Here is a 25,156-nt window from a genome sequence, read left to right as displayed (position 1 = left end):
AAGTGGTATCTCACTTTAGTTTTGATTTGCATTTCCCTGATGACTAATGATGTTGAGCATCTTTTCATTTGCCCATTGGCCATTTGTATGTTTTCTTTGGCAAAATGTCTATTCAAATCCATTGCCCATTTTAAAGTTGGGGTTTTTGTCTTTTTGTTGTTGAGTTATAAGAATTCTTTATATATTTTGAATACTAAACCCTTACCAGATATTTGATTTGTCAATAGTTTCTCCTATTCTGTTGTCAATAGTTTCTCCTATTCTGTAAGTTGTTTTTTCACTTTCTTGATAATGTCAAGAAAACTTCTGATACACAAAAGTTTTAATTTAGATGAAGCCAAATCTGTTTTTTTCTTTCGTTGCTCATGCTTTATTGTCATATCTAAGAATTCATTGCCAAACGCTAGGTCATAAAGATTTACCCCTATGTTTTCTTCTAAGAATTTTATGGACTTAGCTCTCATATTTAGATCATTGATATATTCAGAGTTGATTTTTGTATATGATATGAAGTAGGAGTTCAACTTCATTTGTTTGCATATGGAAGTCCAGTTGTCCCGGAACCATTTGTTGAAAAGACTATTCTTTCTTCCATTGAATAGTCTTGCCATCCTTGTCAAAGTCAATTGACCATAGATGTATGGATTTATTTCTGGATTCTCAATTCTACACTATTGGTCTATATATCTATTCTATTGTTTTTAATTTTATTTTTATTTTTATTATTTTTGGCTTCGTTGGGTCTTCCTTGCTGCCCAAGGGCTTTCTCATAAGCAGGTAGGCTTCTCATCGCGGTGGCTTCTCTTGTTGCAGAGCAGGGGCTCTAAGCATGCAGGCTTCAGTAGTTGTGACACACGGGCTTAGTTGCTCCGCGGCATGTGGGATCCTCCCGGACCAGGGCTCGAACCCGTGTCCCCTGCGTTGGCAGGCAGATGCTCAGCCACTGTGCCACCAAGGAAGCCCCTATATATTCTTATTCTAGGACCACTGTTTTGAACACTGTAGCTTTGTACTAAGTTTTGAATTGGGAACTGTGAGTCCTCCAACTTTGTTATTTTCCAAGATTGTTTTGGCTACTCAAGGGTCCTTCCAGTCTCACTTGAATTTTGGAATTGGCCTCTCTTTTTCTGCAAAAAGGCTGTTGGAATTTTGTTAGGGGTTGTGCTGAATCTATAAATCACTTTGGGTTGTTTTGACATCTGCACAGTATTGTCTTGCTATCCAAGAATACAACACCGTCTTTCCATTTAATGTCTTCTTTAATTTCTTTCTGAGAGCATTTTCATTTGTTGTCCATCCATTTCAAATTAGCCAGGAGTTGTTAGCAGATGGGTGGTTAGCTCATCATTCCGTTCACACGTGCAACCAGAAAATTGACTTCATTCCCTTCTCTGCCTGCCTTCCCTCCTTTATTTATTAAGAGCTTGCTGTGCGTGAGGCACTTTTCTATATGAAAGATAGAGAATATTCTGTGGCCCATTATACAAATAACTATGTTACAGAATTAATCTCTGTGATCTAGAAGAGATGTCAATGTGCCATGAGACATTAAAGACAGAAAAGGTTACACCTAGTCAGAGATGTAGCCTTCTTTTCATAGATGAGATGGCATTAGGGATGCAGATATGGTGAACCAAGACATCCATAAAGAGGAAGCAGTAAGGGCAGAGGTCAAGAAGCAGTCTAATATGTACACACTGCTATACCAACAAGGACCTACTGTATAGCATAGGGAACTCTGCTCAATACTCTGTAATAACCTAAATGGGAAAAGAATTTGAAAAAGAATAGATACGTGTCTACATATAACAGAATCACTCTGCTGTACACTTGAAACTAACACAATGTTGTTAATCGGCTATACTCCAATACAAAACTAATGTTTTTTTTTAAAGAATCAGTCTACATTAGTTAGAATATGGGGTGTAATGGAGAGCAGCAGAAGACAAGAATGGAAAGAGAGTTTGAAGCTTTGAATGCTTTGTTTTAGTAAGGAATGGGAAGCCATGCAAGGTTTTGAGCAGGGATATGGTGACATGATCTGAGCTATTCTATGGAAATCTTTTAACAGTGGGTTAAGATGGTTTGGAGGAAGGAGAGACTGTGGCACAGGGAGACTGGTTTAGAATAGCCTAGACGAGAACTACTGAGGGCCTAGATTAGAGTAGTGGCAGTGGGAATGGAATCAAGGGATGACGTTCCAGAGATGTTGTAGAAGTGGAATTCACAGGATTTGGCAAATTCTGGACGATAGCAAGAAATTGAAGTCAAAGACAAAAGATTTCATACCTGTGTGAGAAAATGAGTTACTGTCATTAACTGAATTAGGAAGAAGAATGGGTTTGGGGGGAAAAAGTGGTAAGTTAGATTTTGGAACCTGTCCACACAAGTAGTTCCTACCTAAATAATTGCTATATTGCTGTATGGTAGGTTCGAGCCTGCAGATTGAGGGTATCAGAGAGCAAATACTTGTGCTTTTACCTCTAAGAACTCAAAAACAGCAGTAAGGGGCTTCCCTGGTGGCGCAGTGGTTGAGAGTCCGCCTGCCGATGCAGGGGACACGGGTTCGTGCCCCGGTCCGGGAAGATCCCACGTGCCGCGGAGCGGCGGGGCCCGTGAGCCATGGCCGCTGAGCCTGCATATCCGGAGCCTGTGCTCCGCAACGGGAGAGACCACAGCAATGAGAGGTCCGCGTACCATAAAAAAAAAAAAAAAAAAAAAAAACAGCAGTAACAGCAGTGAAGTTCCAGGGTTTAGAGGGAAGCTGGCCCTCTGCATGTACTTATTCATTTATTCACCAAACCCAAATAAGAACCCCTCTACTGCCAGTCACTGTAGGAAGCACTGGAGATATAAAAATGAATTAGACATAGTCCCTGATCTTAAGAACTCTCTTAGGGGTGGCCATGTTTGTGACTGGTTATAATACCAAGTGGTTTATTTATATTTGCTGTAAAATGCTTTACAGATTCTTTGTTTACATCACCCAGCTTTTCTTTTTATTCCATTCATTCCATTTGTCATATTACATAGCCTCATCCTTACTTTTACTTATTAATTTTCCTACATTTGTTTTTGAATCTTATATTCCAGGATTATAGTGTTACCTATGGCCACTGTCCAGAAATCACAGTATACACAAGCTGCTGCTACTTTCCTAGTGCAGCACAACTCCCTTCGTTGTGGGCAGAAAATAAAAAATCTCTTCTTAGCATGTTGGTGGAGGTGAGTCTTTCCCTTTTAACTAGAAGCGAACTCCCAGAGATATGGTCAGTGAAAACCTTTATCAAAATACTTTCTTAATCTTTTACCAAAATTTTGTATTGTTTATTTTAAATGTATGTAGAAAGGAGAGTTTTGTTCATTTTTTATTGCCTAAATAGGTGCCATGAGTTCGCATACCTGATGTATATTGAGGTAATTTAACCCTGTGAGATGCTGCAGGTTCTTCCATTTGAATATCACACGGAGTTACTCGAGACAGTGTCCTGTGGTGGGAAGTAAAGCATTCAAGACGTCAGAAGACTCGGATTCAAACATTTTAGGCTTTGACTCTATCAGAGGCCTCTCTCCCCTTATTTCCATCTCTGTGCCCCTGAAGCAGTGAATGAGTAGCAAACAAGGTCAGAGTCAGTGGGGAGGGACGAATAAGCTAGACTTACAGAGGGTTTTGTTGTTTTGTTTGTTTTTGTCAGGCCTCAAGTTATGGCCTCTAGAATATCTGGCATTATGAAAACATAAATTTATATCTTAAACATTTATTTTTTTAAGGTTCACAAGGGAGTTCATGGATTTGTTAAAGATAAGACTGGAAAACCAATCTCTAAAGCAGTCATTGTGCTCAATGAAGGAATAAAAGTACACACAAAAGAGGGAGGTTATTTCCATGTACTGTTAGCCCCAGGTGTCCATAACATCAATGCCATTGCCGATGGGTATCAGCAACAACATTCCCAGGTAAGAAACTCAACTTGAGTGGTCTCATGTAAATTTTTATTATTAATAATACTTATATTTAATTTGAAACTCTTGTTAGAAAGCTTGTGGGGAATAAAGAAAAATGTGACCACCTCTTGATTATGGTATCTTGTTATCTTTCTATCCTTTAGCAACAAAAGGGAAATTTTTGTAGCATTTTGTGTACTTTAGATGACAGTGAACCATCTCCTTGGTTTGCTATAAAGGCCCTAGGAATATAGCAGGGATACAATATACCTTAGGTAAACTTTTTCCTAATTCTTGCACTTTATCTTCCTAGGTCTTTGTGCATCATGATGCAGCCAGTTCTGTGGTAATAGTCTTTGACACAGATAACCGGATATTTGGTTTGCCAAGGGAGCTTGTGGTAACTGTATCAGGTAAAAAAATTTAAATTTTCAGTAGTTGAAGTTAAAACCAATCCTGACATTTCAATTTGAGAGTGGATCACCTCCATAATCACCCGAAAATAATCACTTTTCCTCTAACGTCTCCTATCTAAACATGATTTTCCTGGAACACTATTTTCTCGTATGTTCTCACGGCTTGCCCCATCATATTTTCAGGTCTGTACTCAAATGTCACCTCCACAGAGAGGCCTTCCCTGATCACCCTAGCTAAAATAGTACCCCTGTCACTATCTCACCTCTGCTTGTTTCTGTTAAAGCACTTATCACTCCCTGCCGTTACATTATGTATTAGTCATCTATTTGTCTGTATTCGATCTCTCCTACTAAAACATAAGCTCTGAGAGGACAGGGATTTCATCTGCCTCCCAGTGCCTAGAACCATGGGTTGGCATGTAGTGGGTCTTAATGAAGAGTTGTTGATTGAATGAATGATTTGCTTTATACTAAGATCATAAGTCCCTTGGACTTTGACTTATATTAGTTCTATTTTTTCCATGATCCTGGAAGGAGGGAATATTTGTTTTCTCCAGGCTTAATGTGTGCCATTGCTTGAATCACTGAAAGTTTAGAAAGAAAAAATGTGGTAAAATAATAAATACTCTGCTGTATTGTATCTTTTGACACAAAGAACCTTGGTTCATTTCTAAGTACAACTTGGACCTGATGCAAAATAACCAAGTTTTATTACAGGGTGTGTTGGGGAGAGATCCTTAGTTGAGAGAGAGTGGTATATTGGAAACATGGTCAAATCATAGAGCCTGTTGTGGGGTGTTTATGGTAGAGTTCTTAACTTGAATCGGATAAAGCATAAATCACTAAGTGCTTAGAAACATAGGAGCTGGGATTCAGTTTAAATCTGGCTCTGCCACCCATTTGCTGTTGTGAACTTAATTTTTTTTTAAATATTTGGCTGCGCCGGGTCTTAGTTGCGGCACCCAGAGTCTTCGTTATCGCGTGCGGGATCTTTAGTTGCGGCATGTGGGATCTTTAGTTGTGGCATGCATTCAGGATCTAGTTCCCTGACCAGGGATCGAACCTGGGCCCCCTGCACTGGGAGCCTGGAGTCTTAACTACTGGACCACCAGGGAAGTCCCATGAACTTAATTTTTATTATGATTTTATTGGTATTATCTTCTGTTACTTAGACTGTTACTCTGATAACCTTATGTAAAAATATTTTAAATAAATGAGGGATTTGGGATGAGATGAAAATTTACCAGAAAGGAAAAGTGGAAGTCATTGATTGATGAAAAGCAGGTTGCACAACAGTAGACGCAGTTTGATTTCATTGTGGTAAAAGAAAAAATATATGTGTACATACACACACGTGAAGAAAAATCCAGAAAAAATATGCCCTAGGGTTGTTAAAAATGACCTCGGGGTAATGGAGATGTGAAGTGGAGTTTGGGGTGTGGGTTTTTAGTATTTTGCTTGTCTGTACTTTTCTAATTTTGCACATGATACATGTACTACTTCTGTAATTAAAAAGGTTATTTTTAAGTGAATGAAAATAAAATAAATGAAGGGCATAATGTAAAAAGTGCTATTGTAAGCAGCTGCTTATTTGTATTCTTCAACTAGAACACCACTCACGTGATGGTTTCGGTTGACAGGTGCCACCATGTCGGCATTGATCCTAACAGCCTGCATTATTTGGTGCATCTGCTCAATCAAGTCTAACAGACACAAGGATGGCTTTCATCGGCTCAGGCAGCATCATGATGAATATGAAGATGAAATTCGCATGATGTCAACCGGCTCCAAGAAGTCTCTCTTAAGCCACGAGTTCCAGGATGAAACAGACACTGAAGAGGAAACATTATATTCCAGCAAACATTGAAACACACACCTTGCATCTCTCCCAGCATAAGTACCAAGCAAAGTTACAGTTCCTTTTGGGAGACACTGCATTAAGAAGAGAGACTATTTTGCTTCTTCAAAGAGCTTTGGGAAGTTAACTTGCTAAATCTGTATTCTCTGTGAATTTGGCTGGCAGTTTTGAACTTCCCCTCCTTAAAGTACTCTTACCTTAAAAAGAAAAAAAAATCTGCTTTCTATTTATGCAGAGATGGGACAGCCACTTTGTTTTTCTTCTTAATTTAAGATGAGCTGTTTGGAGCTTATGCTATAACTGAAGAAAGCCAACTAGTGGATGTTGTATTTTGCACACCAGGTGTTTACTAGTGGCTTTAGCTTTTTCTCTTTATTTTAAATGGCCAAAAGAACCCAGAAACATTAAGGCAGGGACAGCAGTCAGAATCTGACATAAAGCTTTAAAAACTTGAGGTTTTTTCAACCTATTGAGGAGTACTTTTCTCTAGTTATTAAATAGCTGGAGTTTCTCTTATTATTCAGGTTTAATGGAGGCTGAATTGATTTTGAAACTCATGTAACATTAGGAAATGATTAAACGGGCTTCCGTATTTGGCTTTCTACCTGTTCCAAGGCTAGATCAGAACCGGTGGGCTGTGCTCTAAGCAGGATTTCACTACCTCTTGTGTAAGGTTTAGCAAAGCTGTAAACATCCCCATTTTAAGGGAGAACTTGTTGACTGTTGTAAAAGATCTCAGTGTCCATTTGCGTAGAGCTGAGAGGGAGATCTAGCAAAAGCTAAAACTCGTGTTGCCTATCTTTTAACTTGGTAAAAACCCACAGGTGCTGTTGCTTTTATCTGTGAAGCACTAGTTTATTCTAGGAATGCCTAATTCTTTACTATTTCCTAAATTTGAACCTTTTTCTATGTTGTACACTTAGGGTTTTCAGATGACCTGGCAATCGACAAGATCTGAATTCTACTGAAAATACCTGGAAGCGTGGAAGAGACCTACTTGCACATTCTTAACCTACATTTGAACGCAGAATATCTACACTCCTTGTTAGCCCAAGCCAGCGCCCTATCATAGCATCCTGTTATTGAAATAGCTTGGCCAATCTTATTCGTAAAGGCCTCTGCGTGTGATTGGGTTCTTTGTCCTAATGTTTCATTTGACGGTCTCTTCTTGATCAACCAATTTTGTTAAAAGTTCAGTTGAAAGCACTTAAATATGGCTCCCTCCATTAAAAAAAAAAAAAGTAACACTGTAGTGAGAAAGTGTTATCTTCAGTGCCAGTGGGGTTACTGCAAAGGCCTAAAAGATTTGCGTTTTATTGTGTCTGTCATATCATGCTATTCAGTGGAAATGATGCTTTTTGTAAGTATGAGTCTTACCAATGATCTAATGGTTTAATACCTTTGAATGTTTTAATGGCCAAGTTGCTGCTGAACTTGTACTAAATCAGGGGATCAAAAAACTTGCTCTCATCTTTTCAAGTTGTATTCTATATCCATTAATGTATCTATCATCCCAAAGCCTTCATGTGGAGGTGGTTTACCACCCATCTAGGTCATTCAACCAAGTATTGTGAGAAATGTACCCAAAGTGGCTTCATAAACAGAGATTTGGTTTAGCAGGAATAATGAAGTCATGACGTTTATTAATGAGTATCTGTGATCTAATTTGGGTGGTTCCGGGTTAAGCCATTCTGGTATTAATCCTGTTATTAACAACTCGAAATTTTGAGCCCTTGCCACCCCACTCTTAGCCCACCACGTACACAGAACAGAGTTTGTGGGGTGCTAATACTTAATGAAATATACATGATTTAATTTCTTCTAATAATGCTCTACATTTTCCTTAAGGGGATGATGTGGTGGTATCGCTTTTTGCAGCTTTATTTTTGAGTGCAAAGTCAGAAAACCAACAAAGGGCCTATGAGTGGCTGGCTCTGCTTGGGACATTGCAGGTAGAAATGAAACAAAGTTGACATGACAACCTTTACTTTATTAGCATTGGTCTTCACTAAATTCATCATTCATCATTCATTGGCCTTTTAAATTCATCTCTGTCTTAAATTAAACATGTCTTTCACTGTACATCACAGTGGCTGGAGTCCATGCCTTTTAAGCATGTGTAAACTATTTTTAGAGATGAACATACAAATAGTTCTTTTAATAATTTTTCCTGAAAGGAAAACCAAATTCTGCTATGAATCTTGAATCTCTAATGAATTTCTAAATAATGCATTGCTCTGGAAAACAAGGCCTTCTCAGCCTGTGTTACCTGTTAACGTGAATGTACAGGGTAATGACTACTAAGACTGTGTTCTCTGCCCTGCTTTGTCTTTTATTTGTGGATCTAATCTAATATGAGACCACATCAACTGCTTAAGGCGTTGAAGCCATATGGCATGGGGAATGCATTTCTTCAGTATTTCTCCTAGAGACTTTCCATTTCCTTGGAGTCATGGAGGCAAGTAAGTATCACAGCATTAAGAAATTTGCCCAAGCCTGAGTTGTGCCTTTCTTTACTCACAAGGCTTTTGTTTTTTTTTGTCCGGGTGATCAGTTTGTAAGCCTTCTTCCCTCCCAGCTCCTTAATAAAAGCAAAGTGATTGAGTAGGTAATGTTCAAAGTGTCTGCCTGTGTAAATGCACTTGTACTGATTATGCAGTTCAATAAGATGAACTCAAGTTAATTTCAGGAGGAAAGACCCTTTAGTTTTGATGTATTTTGCTGAACATTTGAGTAGTAGTTGGGATCCCATCCAGTTGAGGAATGCTTGCAATTCTCTTTGGAGGGAATGTGCTTCGGGACTTTGTCATCCTCCAGAAAGGAAACGTAATGTATATTTGGCCCAGTGTGATTGATTGGTTAATCTTTGGTAACTTTCACCTGAATGGGATTTGCTGAATTAATGAATATTGAACTTAAAACTAATTATGAGTTGACAAATAAATAAAAGGTAGTGCTTATGCCTGAGCTTATTGTGTTTCTGAGCTAACACCAGGTTACTCAGTAACCAGGACCTGTTCTTCTATTTCCATTTATTCTCAGCAGTAAATCATTTTATTTTCTTGTGGCCTGAAGTGCACTTGTGCCAGGTTTTGTCCTTGCTGTATTAAAAGCTTCTTGGCTATGAATGCTGTAATAGTGCCCTATGTCATGGTTCTCTGGTGGAATTGTTTTTAACAGTAGCAACTTTAATGTTACTACAAAAAAGTCCACTATGGTTGATGTTCAGTGATCTTCTATAGAGCAAATTTTTGATAAGTATTTGGTTTCTGATTTGCTTTAATTAAAGCAGATTTTGGGGGGGTGATTAGAGCCCTTGATTAATGTCAGCTGAACTTGGATTTCCAGTTCACGAAGAAATGTTTCCCAACATCCAATCCTCCTATTTTTAGCAATAATTCATTAATATTCCACTTGACTTTCAGAATATTATCCTAGTTGATTTTCATTTGGCAGAATCTATTGCGAAATTTGAAAATAGGCTACCATTTTGAGGCATTTGGATATAAGTTATATAAATATGTATGATTATGGCTTTTACAAATGGCATGAGTATACTAGCTACCTTCTATGCTGGCCATGCTGCAGACTTTCTGGAGGTATGCCATAATGGTATTTTTTTACACACAGATTCAAAATCAACTTTTCACCTCCCCATTTTTTCAGAGTGACATTCCCCAGCTCCAGAACAATCTATAGCTATTTATATGAGGTGCCCAGAACTCATTCATCTCAAGTGCTTGAGTCTTTGGTTCATTTTCATGCACTGTGCCTTCAAAATGAAATTTTTAAAAGGGACTTTAAACAAAGTTGAATAGTAGTTTTAAAAAGTCAATCTGTGTAATTTATGTGAAATCTAAATGTAATGAGGGCCTTTCTGGTTTTTATATGTAAACAGATCTACTAATCCTGTATAAAAGTTATTTTATGATGTTTGTCTTTCTTTGTGTTTTGTCTCATAATCTTTTTTCAAAAGCAATAGACCAGAAAAAGTTACTGTTCCAATTCGAAAGTTATGGATTTAGTTTTTCTACCTATATGAGGGGAAAAATAGTCCCGGGCAAGGAATACAGGTTGTTAGCTGCAGAGTGTTTCTGTCTTCATGAACTGACTTAAAATAAAACTATGTTTCTGGAATAATTACATAGTAGCCACAGCTCAGCTAGATTGATATGTGTCCATTCATTCCACAATGAACATAATAAAAGTGGCCATTGAAAGGTTTATGTACCCATTTCAAGGTTGTTTGTTTAAAATTTGGTTCTTTTTACAGATGAGCCGAGTTAGAGTAATGTGTCCTGGCACTTTTAGGCACAGTGGCAATGAATTTAATATCCCCTTTTCATTTAGCAATAACTTGTTGATACTGCTGCTCTAATAGGAATTGGGAAAACAAAGTTATATAAAAAACATGGGCTCTGCTGACAAGGAATTCATACTCCAGACCAGAAAAATAGAAATGGAAATAAGCTGTACTTCTATAGTGACTGGTTCCTCTGAAAAGAAAGTCTGCTATAGAGGAAGTACAGCATAGAGATCTGAGCATGGACTTTGGAGTTGAACCAATCTCAGACTGACTCTTGGCTCTGCTCTTGCTTCCTGTGTGACTTAGTTTTGTATAAGCTTCTTAACATTCTCTGAGTCTTAGTTTCTCTACTGGTTAAGGAATAATACCTGAAAGGATTGTAGCAGGAATTAAGTGAAATAATGTTAGCAAAGGGCCCAACATAATATTTGACTCAGAATTGAATTACCATGGTAACCAGCATCATTTGCTGTTTTCTGATCCCTGTGAAAGAAAGTTATTTTATCAAATATATGAACAAAGATCTGTTTACAGGTGGCCTTTTAAATGTAGAAGAAATCCCTAGACATGAATACTAAAAATGAAATAAAAGTTTCCATTATGTGGTTCTGTAAATTATCTATAGCATGGCAGTAAAGTTTTAAATTGTGCCAAATGCTTCATATTTGTTTTTAAATAAAATTAGATTATATTTATGCTTATTCAGTGAAAACAGCCTTACTTAAGTGCTGCGAGAAACATGAACCATAAAGATGGCTCTTTTTTCCCCAACGTTTGAAATATTTTCCTGAATTTTTGTCTGGAGTTTTCTCATAACTCAATCAAGAAACTTTTGTTTTGTGTCATAAATAGTAACCTACCGATTATGTTCAGTTTTTCAGATTTCTAGAAGCTGATTGTTCTCAGCAAAGTAAACATGAATGCTCAATGCTAATGCACTACTCAGTTATGAATAAATGCTATCACGTAGGTCTTCACCTCTCACCCTCACTTGCAGTTAGAATGCCAACTGATGCTATGCTGTTCACAAGCCTCAGATAAATACACCATTAACTCCCAATTCAAAACCAATGAAATCGGCCTATAAAGCCAAATTTTAACTTTAGTATCACAATTTCCACCTACATTAATCAGTAGAATGTTAAAAGCAAGCATGTTATTTGGCATTGTGCCTGGAATCCTATTCTCTATTACTGTGTAAACAAATGTCAACGAGGCAAGCAAGAATTAGAGTAGAAAGTCATTCAGGTTTAGAGGCCAGCCTGGAAAAAGCTTGAAAGCAGAAGGGTGAGAAGCTTGATTAGATTGAAAAATGTGATCATTGGAAGTGGGAGTATATAGAGATGGATGCCTCAAATTCAGCTAAGACAGTTTATTGATTCAATTAGAAGCTGTATGAAGAGATTTTGATATAGTCAGAGCTGTAGGTGGAAAATGAGGAGGAGGAGAAATTTAAGATAGAACATGTAGAAAGAGATTATGGATTAAATAGAAATTGTTTTAATATGGATTATATTCTGTGATTGTCACTGAGGTTGAGCCAAAGTGAAAGAATCACAGGGAAGGTCTAGATTGCTAGATCTGAACCACTAGTAATTTCGAGTATTTGCAGTTATTGCAATATTTATAAGTATTATCATCACTTCTTTTTGTATGATTCCTATTAGAGTTTCTCAAGATCAACCGACTTCTGACTTGATGTTTGAAAGATGGCAGGTGCCCAGAAAAATTGATCCTAAAGATAGTTAGGGAATGGGATAGATGGGGAGTGGGTATGTTATGGTAATAGCTGAATTGGATGACTGCTAGATTTTAAAAATAATTTAGAAGATTTAGATTTCCCGAAAAGTTGCGAAGATAATATAGAATTGGCTGCTGGACTTTTATTTGGAGGGTGTGGGTGTTGGGAGGGCAGAAGAGAAAGGATTGTACAGTTTGCTATTCAGCGGGACTTGAACACATTTGAAAAGGAGTGAGCATAGGAGGGAACACGATGTCTAGAACCTAGTCAGGTATGTAGAGCCTGGGTAGTCCAGGTGTCAAGCCACGTGGGACTGCTTCTAGTTCAACTCAGATCTTCTCTAGCAGAAGGTATCTCCGTCCTAGATTTGGAGATCTCACTATTTTTCAAGAGCGATGACCAAACATGGAAAAAGATAACTAAGCATGTAGAGAAATAAGACACCACCAGTAAAAAAAAAGCAGAAAAAGCTCACCAGCTTCAGATGACGACATTATCAAACACTGTAAAGCAAGTAAACTTACTGTTTTCAAAGAAAGAAACCTGAGACTATCACAGGTAAAATAATAGAACTTCTAGAAATGAAAGTACAGAAACTAAAATGGATAGTTGGCAATGGCAGTTTGGACACAGAGAAGCAGAAACTAGAAGGCAGATCTATAGATTCTCTCCTCTGCAGCTGAGACAAAATGGTAGAAAATAGGAAGGAGAGGGTAAAAATATGACGAATGCATGTTTGATCATTTGTTCTAGAGAGAAAGAGGAGAAAGAATGAAGCATAGGAAACTAAGAGACAATGATGGAGAATTTTCCAAAATTGATAAATGGTATCTGTAGATGAAACACCATCCAAGACAGACAAAGTAAACATCCACACTTAGACACATTGGTGAGACTGCTGAGCATCAAAGACAAAGAGAAAAAAATGTAAAGCAGAAAGAAAAGAAATTAACTTCAAAGAATTAGCAATTAGACTGAGATTAGAATCACTCCCCACAAAGGAAACCAGCACAGTGAAATTAAGCTTTGGAAGTGCCAGGGAAGACATTAACTTCCAACATAGAATTCTCTATTGAACACATCTTTCAAGAATGAAGGTGAGGGCCTTCCCTAGCAGTCCAGTGGTTAGGGCTCCAGGCTTCCACTGCGGGGCACGGGTTCGATCCCTGGTCAGGGAACTAAGATCCCACGTGCCGCATGGTGCGGCCAAAAAATTTTAAAAAGAATGAAGGTAAACGTCCAGGTAGCTGAAAACATTGGTGGCAAACTAAGCTCCCCATCTCCCAATATTTCGTTGTAAAATAAGGCAAAAACAAGAAGTAAAAAGTAAATCTATACAAAAACCTCAGTGTAACTTGAAGCCAGACAATTTTGAAACTTCAAACTAACTATAAAATGAGAAAAATCACCAAATCTCTGCATATACTTTCACATGCCTGCCCCAATCCCACCTCAGAGCAAGGCTTTGTGGAGAGAAGGCAGAGGGAGATGAACTTCAAGAAAGAGAGAAGAAGGATGCCAGCAAATGGGCCTAAAGTTAGTGTAAAACTACTGCCAAAAAGACCTAAGTGCACCATAATTATGTCTGAATGCTCTAAAAATTATGTGCAAGCAGATCTGAGCACAAACCATAGAGAAAGGGCTTCAAAGTGAGCACAATTTAAAGGGGCTGGTGTAATCTAAGCGGGCAGTCTCTAAAATACAGAAAAAAAGTGAAAAAGGAGATGGACCTTTTGACAATTAGGTGATGAGAGAGAAAAGAAAAAGGAAAATTTACAGTCCTGCACGATAAATGAAAACTGCAAAATTGGAACACTTATGACCCCTCCCTATCACCAAAACAAACCAACAAAAACCCCACTAAAGCATGTGAACTTTGCTGTATGGACAGAAGAGATCTCAGCCATGAAGCATGGAAATATCAGTAACAGATATGAATATTGATAAGGAAGAAACAAATTTGTCATTATTTGTAGATATGATTGTGCATGTGAAAAATACAAAAAATCTACAGATAAGTTAGAGATAATAACATAACTTAGCTTTACTTCCAGTTATGGGTGGATTAAAACAGAAAGACCCTCCCATCAAGAATAATTAGAAAAGCTTAGATTTTAAAACAACAACCAAAAAACCTGTCGAAGGATTGGAGAGCTACTAAAGTAACAAAGACTTAGGGGTCAAGATCCTAGCAAAGGGAATTCAGGGATGAAAATAATGAAGTTTTTACCTTAAGTTATTGGTTGATTCATAAGTGGTGACTAAGAGTTTAGAAATGCCTAGTAGCAGAGAGGCCAGGCAAGAGGCAGAGAACCATGCAGAAGCTTTAGGCAGTACCACAGGAAATATGAATTCAGCACCTATCAAGGCAGTGGGCACCGGTCAACTTTAAGTTAGGACACTTGAATGGCTACACATTAGAAGTAAGGGCTAGTCAGAAACAGACCAATTTTTATGTAGAATCCCACTCAGGATTAGTCCCATCTCATACTGGAGTAAGCTGATCTGCCCCTACTTGAACTGCCTGCAAGAAGCAGCAAACTGTGTCTGGAGCAAGATACCATCTAGAGCCTCAAATGATTACTACAAATTTTAATTTATAAGATATAGCATCCAGTTAAAAGTTACTTTTATTGTCACATCTCAAATGATGAAAGATCAAGAAAAAAATAGAAACAGTCCCATGGGAGTTACAGATTTTTCAGTTATCAATCAGAAATTTTAAAACATGGCAAGGAATAAATTCAAGAAAGTATAAGACAAAATGAAGAATTTTTTTTTTGCGGTAACGTGGGCCTCTCACTGTTGTTGGCCTCTCGCTTTGCGGAGCACAGGCTCCGGACGCGCAGGCTCAGCGGCCATGGCTCACGGGCCCAGCCGCTCCGTGGCATGTGGGATCCTCCCGGACTGGGGCACGAACCCGTGTCCCCTGCATCGGCAGGCGGACTCTCAACCACTGCGCCACCAGGGAAGCCCCCAAGGTGAAGAATTTTAGCAGATAATTAAAATCTATTAAAAATTAAACGGAGGCTTTCACTTCTCGACAAAATGGACTAGATGTATTTCTCTTCTATTCCTCCCACTAAGCACAGCAAAAAACCTCATGCATTATATATAAAACAAAGAAGACTCAGAAAGTTGGAGAGAAGAAGGCAGATCAGCTAGGAACCTCCAAGGGACCTCCAAGGGACCTCCAGCATCCAAGGAACGACACTGTGGTGAGTTCCTTGGTTTTCTTTTTGCCTCATATATCCCATAATAGATGTTGCCTCATATATCCCATAATGGACGCTGGAGAAGCTGGCCACCCAGAAGTGGCACACGGGCTTAGTTGCTCCGCGGCACGTAGGATCTTCCCAGGCCGGGGCTCGAACCCGTTTCCCCTGCGTTGGCCGGGAGATTCTTAACCACTGCGCCACCAGGGAAGCCCCAGGTGTGATTTTAAAACCTTTACAAGAGGTAAGATTTATGCATTTCACAAGAACTGGTAAAATGTGGACACGAGCAAACTGTGATAATTTATGTATCTATAAAGAGTGAGTTTGGACAGCTGATTTTAACAGGTTGAGGGGTCAGGATGAGGCACATGGAAGCAGTTAGCACACACTTTTTAGATTTGGCGGCTGGGAAGGAAAGAGGGCTGGGATTCTACCGTAGACAGAGGAAAAGGCGGCCAGTGGAGAAGAGCACATATATCAGAGATGTGGGATAATGGAACACAGGCAGAGGTAGCATGAAGAGGTTGGTCTTGGGAAGAAAAGAGCCTCTGGCTTGGAGAAGAGAAAGAGGCTGGCTGAAGATGCACATTTGAGAGAAGGTGAAGGAAACAGGTAGTTGCGTCTAAGGATAACTTTCTTCTCAGCCTGGGAGGTCCCTGTTGGAGAGGGGATAAGCCCAGCTGAGGGCGATGATGTAGGTTTAGGGCGTGGAGAGCGGATAGCAACACCAGAAAGGCAGATGTTCAGGGAGTGTCAGGTGCTAAACCTGAAGTTGTCAGTCTCGCTGCTCAAAAGGTGTAAAATGATGAATTGACCGCCAGGTGGCGGTGTCTGTGGAAGCTCACGTATCCCATCGGCCCTGGCGCCAAGCGGAAGAAGGCGTGGAAATGACTCTCTGGCTCGCAGCGCCTCTACTCTCCTATCCCGACTGACGTTGGACAACAAAGATGGCGGCAGGAACCAGCAATTACTGGGAAGGTAAGGGGAGACTTCCGTGTGCGTCTCGCCGAGGGGCAGAAGAGCTGAGCGACGACGGGTCTTGGCGGAGGCAGTAGGGGGAAGAGCCTGTCTTCCGGAGCGGCTGAGTTGACGGGCAGGGCTGGGCTAGTTCGAGCCGCTGGGCCTGGGGGCTGTAGAGACCGTGCGGTCTGGGGAGGGGACTGACCTGAGCGGCAGCGGGACCTCGGGCAGGGGTTGGGCAGAGAGGGCTGAGCCGGGACCGAGAGGAAGAGGGTTTGAGTCGCCGGAGGAGAGCTGGGTTGAGGGGGGAGCGGAACTCGGACGAAGGGGGTTGGGTGTGAACTCTGGGAGGAAACGAGTGTTGAGCGAGAATATGCCGAGTCCAGGAGACTGGAGGTGTCAGCGCCTTAGAGTTGAGGTAACTGTTCGGCAGTTGAGTAGGAAAAGAGAAAGGAGAAACTTGTCAGTCCGGTCCATCGAGGGAAGTTGTGTGAGCGGAATGTCTCCCTCCTGTTGGGTCCTCTTGGCACCTTCAGGCTGGGACTTCGAGGACTGGGTGTGGAGTCGCGTTTGAAGGCAGAGGAAATAACTTTACCCTCTGCTCTGGAAATCGGTTTTGTTAAAAAGAGAAAGTTGAGAGAACCAGTGTGAGTTGTAATTATTGCATTTGCTTTACCTCTTCTACCAAAAAAAATCTTGTGACTTGACAAGCAAGTTTATTTAATCTGAAAATATGGTTTGATAAAATGGGCTCATGTAAAACTCATTCCTGGACCATGATGATAAGCAGAGATCAGAGAAGGCTGACCTTTTTCTTTCAGTTGTCTCTTTGCTTCACTGCAAAATAGAAACCACTCTCCGAATCCCTTTTCCCTTTTAACCTATTTTCTCTTGCTACCCACCGAAGCCTCTGGAACCCACCACAAATAGCAGTATTGTCACTACCAGCCACTTGGTCTAAAATACTTAATTCTAAGGTCATCCATACTTGCTTGTCATACTTTCAAAATGCTTTTACTTGATGTTTTCTACTATAGAAGACAGTTACTAATTACAGAGAAGCATGCTTATAGTTTAAAACATGTATTAAAACGGTTATTTGAAATGTGTGTGCTAGCTAGAAAATATTTTAAAATTATGTAGAAGTGGCTGTTGGTATCTTGAACATTAGTCATTAGGCTATACTTTCTTGAAGCGCCGTGCTCTAATAATTATAGCGGCTTATTATTGACAGCCTACTCTGTGCCAGGGGCCTTAAACACATGATTAGTAATGCATAGGAAAACCCTGAAGCTAGGGGTTTAAAAAACAAAAAGCAGAGATTCATAGGTTAAGTAGATTGTGAATAAATCAGAGCCAGTTCTCAGAACTTCAGAACTTTAGGCTGAGCTGAGATTCTAACTGAGGTTTGGTCTCTGAGAAAATGTGCTCCCCTGTATTACCTGCATGCTGCTTCCTACTTCTGGTTGCTGATAAGTATATTGAAATAATGTTTCATATTTTTATTCCTGAAAGATGAGATCTTTATACTATGCCTTCTGTATTTCAGCCCTTTTATTTTGACCTCTACTTCACCATTAATGAGAGTATCACATCTAGATATGGGCTTCCTCTCACTCAACCACCTTAGATGCCAAACCAGTATACCAATTTCTCTGCGTGCTTGTTTGCTTCTGTTCTTTAAAAACTTACACTGTTATTTCTGTTTTACTTATATTTGACCTTGTCGGTAGCACATCGTTTACTGTCAAACTCATCCTCTCCAAATATCTTTCAGTAAGCTTATTGAAAGACAGTTTTTTAAATCCTTGTCAGTGATTTTTTTCTTTACACTCAAGCACTTACTCACTGTACTGTTAAGAATTTCATAAGCTTAATAAAGCTTTGGAACATAAAGAGATAGGAAAATCCTTGTCAAAAACAGTGATGGTTTCTTTCTTATAAAGTTAGCTGGTAAATTGATATAATGCTTGTCATAAACCATACTCGGTTCCTTTGTGGTTTGTATTCTCTTCTGTTTTCCCCTGAATTAAAATTAAAAATTTTAACTATTGCTATATAAGTAATTTCAGGGATGTTAGAACAGCATTTGTTGTCTAGCTGTCTTTGGGATAAAGCTGAAAATTTGCATTTCCCACTGTTTCTCCCCTTTTTGCCTCATCTGAAGTTTAAATAAGTGACAATTTGCTTTCCTGGGTAGGTGTTTGGTTTGCTTCTTTTAATACTTTTCTTTAAGGGAGACTCTAGATATATGATCATTTTCATAGTTTGTTTTCTTCAGAAAAGTTTTGTGATTTTTATATCTACTGATGGATTTTTTGTGTCTAATTATTTGCTTTTGTAATTTTGTTAAAGATCTCAGGAAACAGGCGCGACAGCTGGAAAATGAGCTTGACCTGAAACTAGTTTCCTTCAGTAAACTGTGTACAAGTTACAGTCACAGCAGTGCCCGAGATGGAAGACGCGACAGGTATAGGTACTACCAGATTCTCTCTATTATGCCTTAAACTATATAATGTTTTTGAAGCATAAAAAAAATAAAGTAAAATATATAACTCTGTAACTTGGTCTATTGGTAAATTTTTGGTATTTTATTTTTTGTTTTTGCCTTGTTTTTTTAGTGACTTATAAAAATTCTTAAGTCTTGAGACGAACATTTATTTGGGATCCTTAGGCAAAGACTGTGTTGTTGTCAGGAGGAAAATGCTAAGGCTTAAGAGTGAGTTTGCATCAGAACTAAGCCAGTATAAGGAAATGTTGCTTTGCCCACATTGTATTTCTTGTATTTTCTGATTGCTAAATGGATCTGAGAGACTACTCAAATGCACAGTATACCTACTGCTATTCTGGTGTTTTAGAGTTAATCTAATGCAGTGTGTATCCTCACTGTTAATGATCGAAGCTCTTTTAAATTTTGGTTCTTTTTTGAGAAACTGGTATACTACTATTTTGAACATATTTAAATGTATTCTTATCTTTGAAACTCACTTTAGGCCATCCACTTTGTTTTGAAAAATATTAGGAAATATTTAAGACACTTAGGAAGATATAAAAAATAATATAATGGATCCCCATGTGCCTATCTCCCACTTTAAGAAATAATCATTACCAATTCAGTTGAGGCCCCTGATGGCATCCCATTTTCTCCCTCTGGGTAATCTCCATATATTTTTACTACATATATATTTGTGTTCCTGAACAATTCATAATAGTTATTTTGCAACTTGCTTTTTTGTGTAACATTATTTTTGAGATTAAGCTCTGGATACATTTAACTCTAGTATATTCATTTGCTGCATATAGTATTACATTGTATGCTTGTATCAGTTTATTCTGTAGATGAGTGTTGTTTCTAATTTTTGCTTATTTTAATAATTTTAAACACAAGAGTGTTCATCATGCCTCAGGTCCTGTTTTTAAGAGCGTTATATAAAGGCTGCTGGGAACATTTTTACTTATTTTACATACCTTCTTGAGGATTGGTGGTAGGTGGTATGTTTTTTCAGCTAGTGATAATAAAAACTGAGCTTGGATTTGAAACCAGATCTTTCTATATCCTGAGCCCATGCTCCAAACCTTTCTGTGTACATTCCAACAAAAGTCTTATTTCAGTACTATAGCCAGTGTTGCGTCTTTTTACAAGGTCACGTGATTAAAGAATTAAAGATAGCAGGGCCAACATATTGACTTTAGGAGCTAAAAGTAAGCTATTGGCATGTCACATAGCTTTGATTGCAATGCATTGCTTTCGGCTTGCCTTTATTTAACAGGTAAAGAGAATGAGGAATATTCTTTTCTATGAGTAAACTTATTTTATCACTAGAAAGCATTTTTCCTGAATTTAAGTCTCCCATTTGACTATGCCAGTGAGTATACAATTTTAAAACTCCAAACTGTTAAGAGATACGATTACATGATGCTTTTCCTGTGTTCTCTGTGTATCACGATCTTAATTCAGACGCACCTTGTTTTATTGCGCTTTGTTCTATGTGCTTCACAGATATTGCATTTTTTTTACAAATTGAAGGTTTCAGCCCTGTGTTTAGAAGTCTGTTGGTGCCATTTTTCCAACAGCATTTGCTCACTTCGTGTATCTGTGTCACATTTGGTAATTCTCGCAACATTTCAAACTTTTTCATTATTAGGATATATTTCTTCTGGTGATCTGTGATCAATGACCTTTGATGTTACTTTGTAATTGTTTTGGGGCACCACAAACTGCACCCCTATAAAGATGACAAAGTTAATTGATAAATGTTATGTGTGTTCTGATTCCTCCGTGGACAGGTCCTTCCCCCATCTCTTTCCCTCTCCTCAGGCCTCCCTATTCCCTGGGACACAACAGTATTGAAATTAGACCAATTAATAACTACAGTGACCTCTAAGTGTTGAAGTGAAAGGAAGAGTTGCACGTCTCTCACTTTAAATTAAAAGCTGGAAATGATTAAGCTTGGTAAGAAAGGCATATTGAAAGTCGAGATCAGTTGAAAGCTAGGCCTGTTGTGCTAAACAACCGAGTTCTGAATGCAAAGGAAAAGTTCTTGAAAGAAATTAAAAAGTGCTACTCCAGTGAACACACGAATGATAAGAGAGTGAAAAGCCTTATTGCTGATATGGAGAAAGTTTGAGTGGTCTGAATAAAAGGTCAAATCAGCCACAACATTCCCTTAAGCCAGGGCCTAATCCAGAGCAAGGCCCTAACTCTTCAATTCTGTGAAGGCTGAGAGAGGTGAGGAAGCTGCAGAAGAAAAGCGTGAAGTTAGTTGAGGTTGATCCAAGAGATTTACGGAAAGAAGCCGTCTCCATAGCATAAACGAGCAAGGTGAAGCAGCAAGTGCTGATGCAGAAGCTGCAGCAAGTAATCCAGGAGATGCAGCTAAGGTGATTAATGAAGGTGGCTACACCAGATAGCACATTTTCGGTGTAGACAGAACAGCCCTTTATTGGAAGAAGATGCCATGTAGGACTTTCATAGTTAGAAGTTGATGCCTCAAAGCTTCAAAGGACAGGCTGACTCTCTTGTTAGGGGCTAATGCAGCTGGTGACTTTAAGTTGAAGCCGGTGCTCATTTACCATTCCAAAAATCCTAGGGCCCTTAAGAATTATGCTAAATCTACTCTGCCTGTGTTCTATAAATGGAACAACAAAGCCTGGATGTCAGCACATCTGTTTACAACATAGTTTACTGAATATTTTCAGCCCATTGATGAGACCTACTCTCAGGAAAAAAGATTCCTTTCAAAGTATGACTGCACATTGACAATGCACCCAAGAGCTCTGATGGAGATGTACAATGAGATTAATGTTATTTTCATGACTGCTAACACAATGTCCATTCTGTAGCCCATGGATCAAGGAGTAATTTCAACTTTCAAGTCTTATTATTTCAGAAATTCATTTCTATGGCTTCCGTAGATAGTAATTCTTCTGATGGATCTGGGCAAAGTCAGTTGAAAACCTTCTGGAAAGGATTCACCATTCTAGATGCCATTAAGAACGTTCATGATTCATGGGACGAGGTCAAAATAACTACATTAACAGGAATTTGGAAGAAGTTGATTCCAAACGTCATGGGTGACTTTGAGGGGTTCAAGACTTAAGTGGAGGAAATAACTACAAATGTGGTGGAAATAGCAAGAGAACTAGAATTAGAAGTGAAGCCTGAAGATGTGACTGAATTGCTGCAGTCTCATGATAAAACTTGCCCAGATGAGGAGTTGTTTCCTGTAGATATATAAATTTCTTAAAGGTGAATGGTTTCTTGAGATGGAATCTACTTCCGGTGAAGATGCTATGAAGATCGTTGAAATGACAGCAAAGGATTTAGAATATTACATTAACTTAGTTGATAAAGCAGCAGCAGGGTTTGAGAGGATTGACTCCAATTTTGAAAGAAGTTCTACTGTGGGTAAAATGCTATCAAGTAGCATTGCCTGCCACAGAGAAATCGTTCACAAAAGGAAGAGTCCATCAATTCAGCAACTTCAGTATTGTCTTGTTTTTTAAAATTGCCCCAGCCGCCCCAGCCTTTAGGACCCGAATCAGTCAGCAGCCATCAACATCAGGGCAGGACTCTCCACCAGCAAAAAGATTACTCACTGAAGGCTCAGATGATGGTTAGCATTTTTTAGCTATAAAGTATTTTTAAATTAAGATATGTACATTGGTTTTTTAGAATAATACTATTGCAGACTTAATAGATTACAGTAAATTGTAAACGTAACTTTTATATGCACTGGGAAGCCAAAAAATTAGTGTGACTCACTTTATCAAGATACTTGCTTTATTGTGGTGGTCTGGAACTAAACCCACAATATCTCTAAGGTATGCCTGTACTTTTATGACTCCTTTAAAAGGGAAACTATTCAAGAACATTCCCTCAGAAATTCTACAACAAATTGGAAATTAGTTTGTGGAATTACTTCAGCCTCACTGTCCCTTTTAATGAGAAACCTAGAGCCATGAGGACCAAGATCCGATGTGCATTCTAAAGTTTTGTTTGTTGCCCAGGTTGAAAGCACATCATAATGAATAAACTCAGTGACGACCAGAAGTTTCTTTCAGGAGTAATTTTTTTACTTTTTGTATTTTGAGAACTTTATGGTCTTATGAATCACCATGTACTTATAAAATGAATTAAATTTAACTGAATCTTAGTATTGTGGAGAGTATGTTTTTGACCTTTTCCCCGGACTCATACCTCCCTGAGAATGGTGAGTGTAGAGATTGCCTCCTCGTCCATTCAACAAGTATCTAAAGAGCATCTACTGTGTGCCAAGCACTATTCTCAGTGATAGGCATATATCTGTGAGCAAGACATAGGCAGTTTTCCTCCTGACGGAGCTTATGTTATTGGCCCATTGTTCTTTTTCTTATTTCTGGTAGGGGAGGATCTGTATTAGTAGTATATAGAGCATTTCACATGGGCATGTTCTGAGATAAGCAGAGAACCTTGGGTTGGCTCTGATACATGATCAAGAATGAGATGTTTTAAGGCAAATAAATTAAAATTTTTAAAGAAATAAAAATTTGGACCTAGTTAAACATCCTAAAATAAAAATCCTCCTTATTGGCTATTTCACTGCTTGTTACTATTGCTGTAGATGTGTATGTGGAAAAGGGAAAGAGCTAAGGTAAATTTACCATTAAACTGGTTATTTAATCTTTTCATTTACTGCACCCAAGCAACTGTCACAGGGCAAGAAAAAGTCTTCAGTAAGGTTGGAGAGCATAGTCGTTTCCTGGTATTTATCTGTGTTCAGTATAACTAAGATCAGTATTGAGCTGCAGCTGCTCATATGATAGTATATACCACTTGGGACCTAATGAAGGTTAATGGTTTTTCAGAAGAGACAAATGAAACTTTCAAGACATGTGGTTTTAGAATTTGAATTTGTCAAACATAGTTTCACTTGTAAAAAGTTAGGATTGACTATTAAGATTTCAAAAGACAGTTAAATACATTTTTGCAAAGCAAAACAGAAACAATTATGTAATATAAGTGGAAATGTAAAGGATTGGTATTAAAACTTCCCTGCTGGATGTGGCTATCTGTATTAGACTTAAAGCCAGTTCCTGATTATTTAATAACTATTTATCCAATCTGTGGATTGTTTAAATCTCAATTTTATTTCTTCTTGGAAAGAGTCATAGAAGGAAAACAGAACTTAAATTAAGGTCTCAGGAACCATAATTGAGGTAAAAATTTTAAAGGTTATTCCTCACAGAGCTAACATAATTTGTAATACATTTTATGGCTCTTCTTAGATGCTGTACTACATAGGTCTGCAATTTTATTTCACATAATTTGTTCCTTTAGATACAGCATTTAATTGGGCACTGCCATAGTTTAAGTTACTTTCATTTGGGAAACAGTAAACAAGCATTTAGAATTTCTTTGCATTATTAAGATTGGATGTATTAAAGCTTGGGACAGTCTTACATTCAATTATATTTTATACTGAATTTAATATTTAGGATGTGTGATCTTTATAGAAAAACTTCTATAAAATTATAACTTCTTATGAAACAAAAAGAATGTCTCTGGGGTTCCACTTGACCTCTTTAAGAATAATTACCTTATTATTTTAAGTATATTTTAAAGGATTAGGTTTAAGTAATGGATACTCTTTATTTGAACTTCTCTTCAGCTCTGACACAACACCCCTTTTAAATGGATCAAGCCAAGACAGAATGTTTGAAACTATGGCGATTGAGATTGAACAGCTTTTGGCAAGGGTAAGTACCTTCTGTTAAATGGCTGTTTTGCTAATAACTGTGTACCTGTTAGATATGGTACTAGATTATATTAATGCAGACATATTTATTGAAATCACCCTTTCATTCAAGGTGTATGCCTCCCCAGGCCACTTGAATTTTGATGACAGCCATTCCCAGGTCCTATGGATGTTATTTTAGCCTTTATGGATTATTTTTGGGAAATACTGAATCCTTGCCTGCTGTCTTCTTGGTTTTGTTTTTTGCTGTTAGCCAGAAAGGCATATAGGCATATAATTTACTTTTATCTCTTTACAGTGCTTTCTAAAATATTTTTATTGGTTTTCTTTTTCTTTCTTTTTTTTTTTTTTCTGTTTTAGCTTACAGGAGTAAATGATAAAATGGCAGAATATACCAACAGTGCCGGTGTCCCCTCCTTGAATGCAGCATTGATGCATACATTACAGCGACATAGAGACATATTGCAGGTAGTAC

General features: G+C 38.4%; 2 protein-coding genes across 12 annotated transcripts in view; both read left to right on the top strand.

Moving 5' to 3' along the window:
• Positions 1-10,150, top strand: part of CPD (carboxypeptidase D) — a 66,983-nt gene extending 56,833 nt beyond the window's left edge. The window contains exons 18-21 of the mRNA XM_022596227.3: positions 3,094-3,225; positions 3,772-3,957; positions 4,259-4,358; positions 6,002-10,150. Of these exons, the coding sequence (XP_022451935.1) occupies positions 3,094-3,225; positions 3,772-3,957; positions 4,259-4,358; positions 6,002-6,228 (645 nt within the window). The 3' untranslated portion in view covers positions 6,229-10,150. The remainder of the gene's footprint in view (positions 1-3,093; positions 3,226-3,771; positions 3,958-4,258; positions 4,359-6,001) is intronic.
• A 5,737-nt stretch (positions 10,151-15,887) lies between these two features.
• GOSR1 (golgi SNAP receptor complex member 1) overlaps positions 15,888-25,156 on the top strand; it is a 50,600-nt gene continuing 41,331 nt past the window's right edge. The window contains exons 1-4 of one of the 11 annotated variants that reach the window (XM_089900662.1): positions 15,888-16,462; positions 18,800-18,920; positions 24,595-24,682; positions 25,042-25,149. In XM_089900662.1, coding sequence (XP_089756788.1) covers positions 16,432-16,462; positions 18,800-18,920; positions 24,595-24,682; positions 25,042-25,149 — 348 coding nt within the window. In that variant the 5' untranslated portion in view covers positions 15,888-16,431. The other 10 variants (XM_022595487.2, XM_022595486.2, XM_089900667.1 and 7 more) reach the window with 10 other exon arrangements.

This window comes from Delphinapterus leucas, chromosome 19, assembly GCF_059928025.1.
Source record: "Delphinapterus leucas isolate spDelLeu-1000000601 "Yukka" chromosome 19, BTC_Dleu_Yukka2, whole genome shotgun sequence".
NCBI classification, from domain to species: Eukaryota; Metazoa; Chordata; class Mammalia; order Artiodactyla; family Monodontidae; genus Delphinapterus; species Delphinapterus leucas.
The sequence above is the reverse complement of the archived record's forward strand: the minus strand, read 5'-3'. Positions and strand labels throughout refer to the sequence as shown.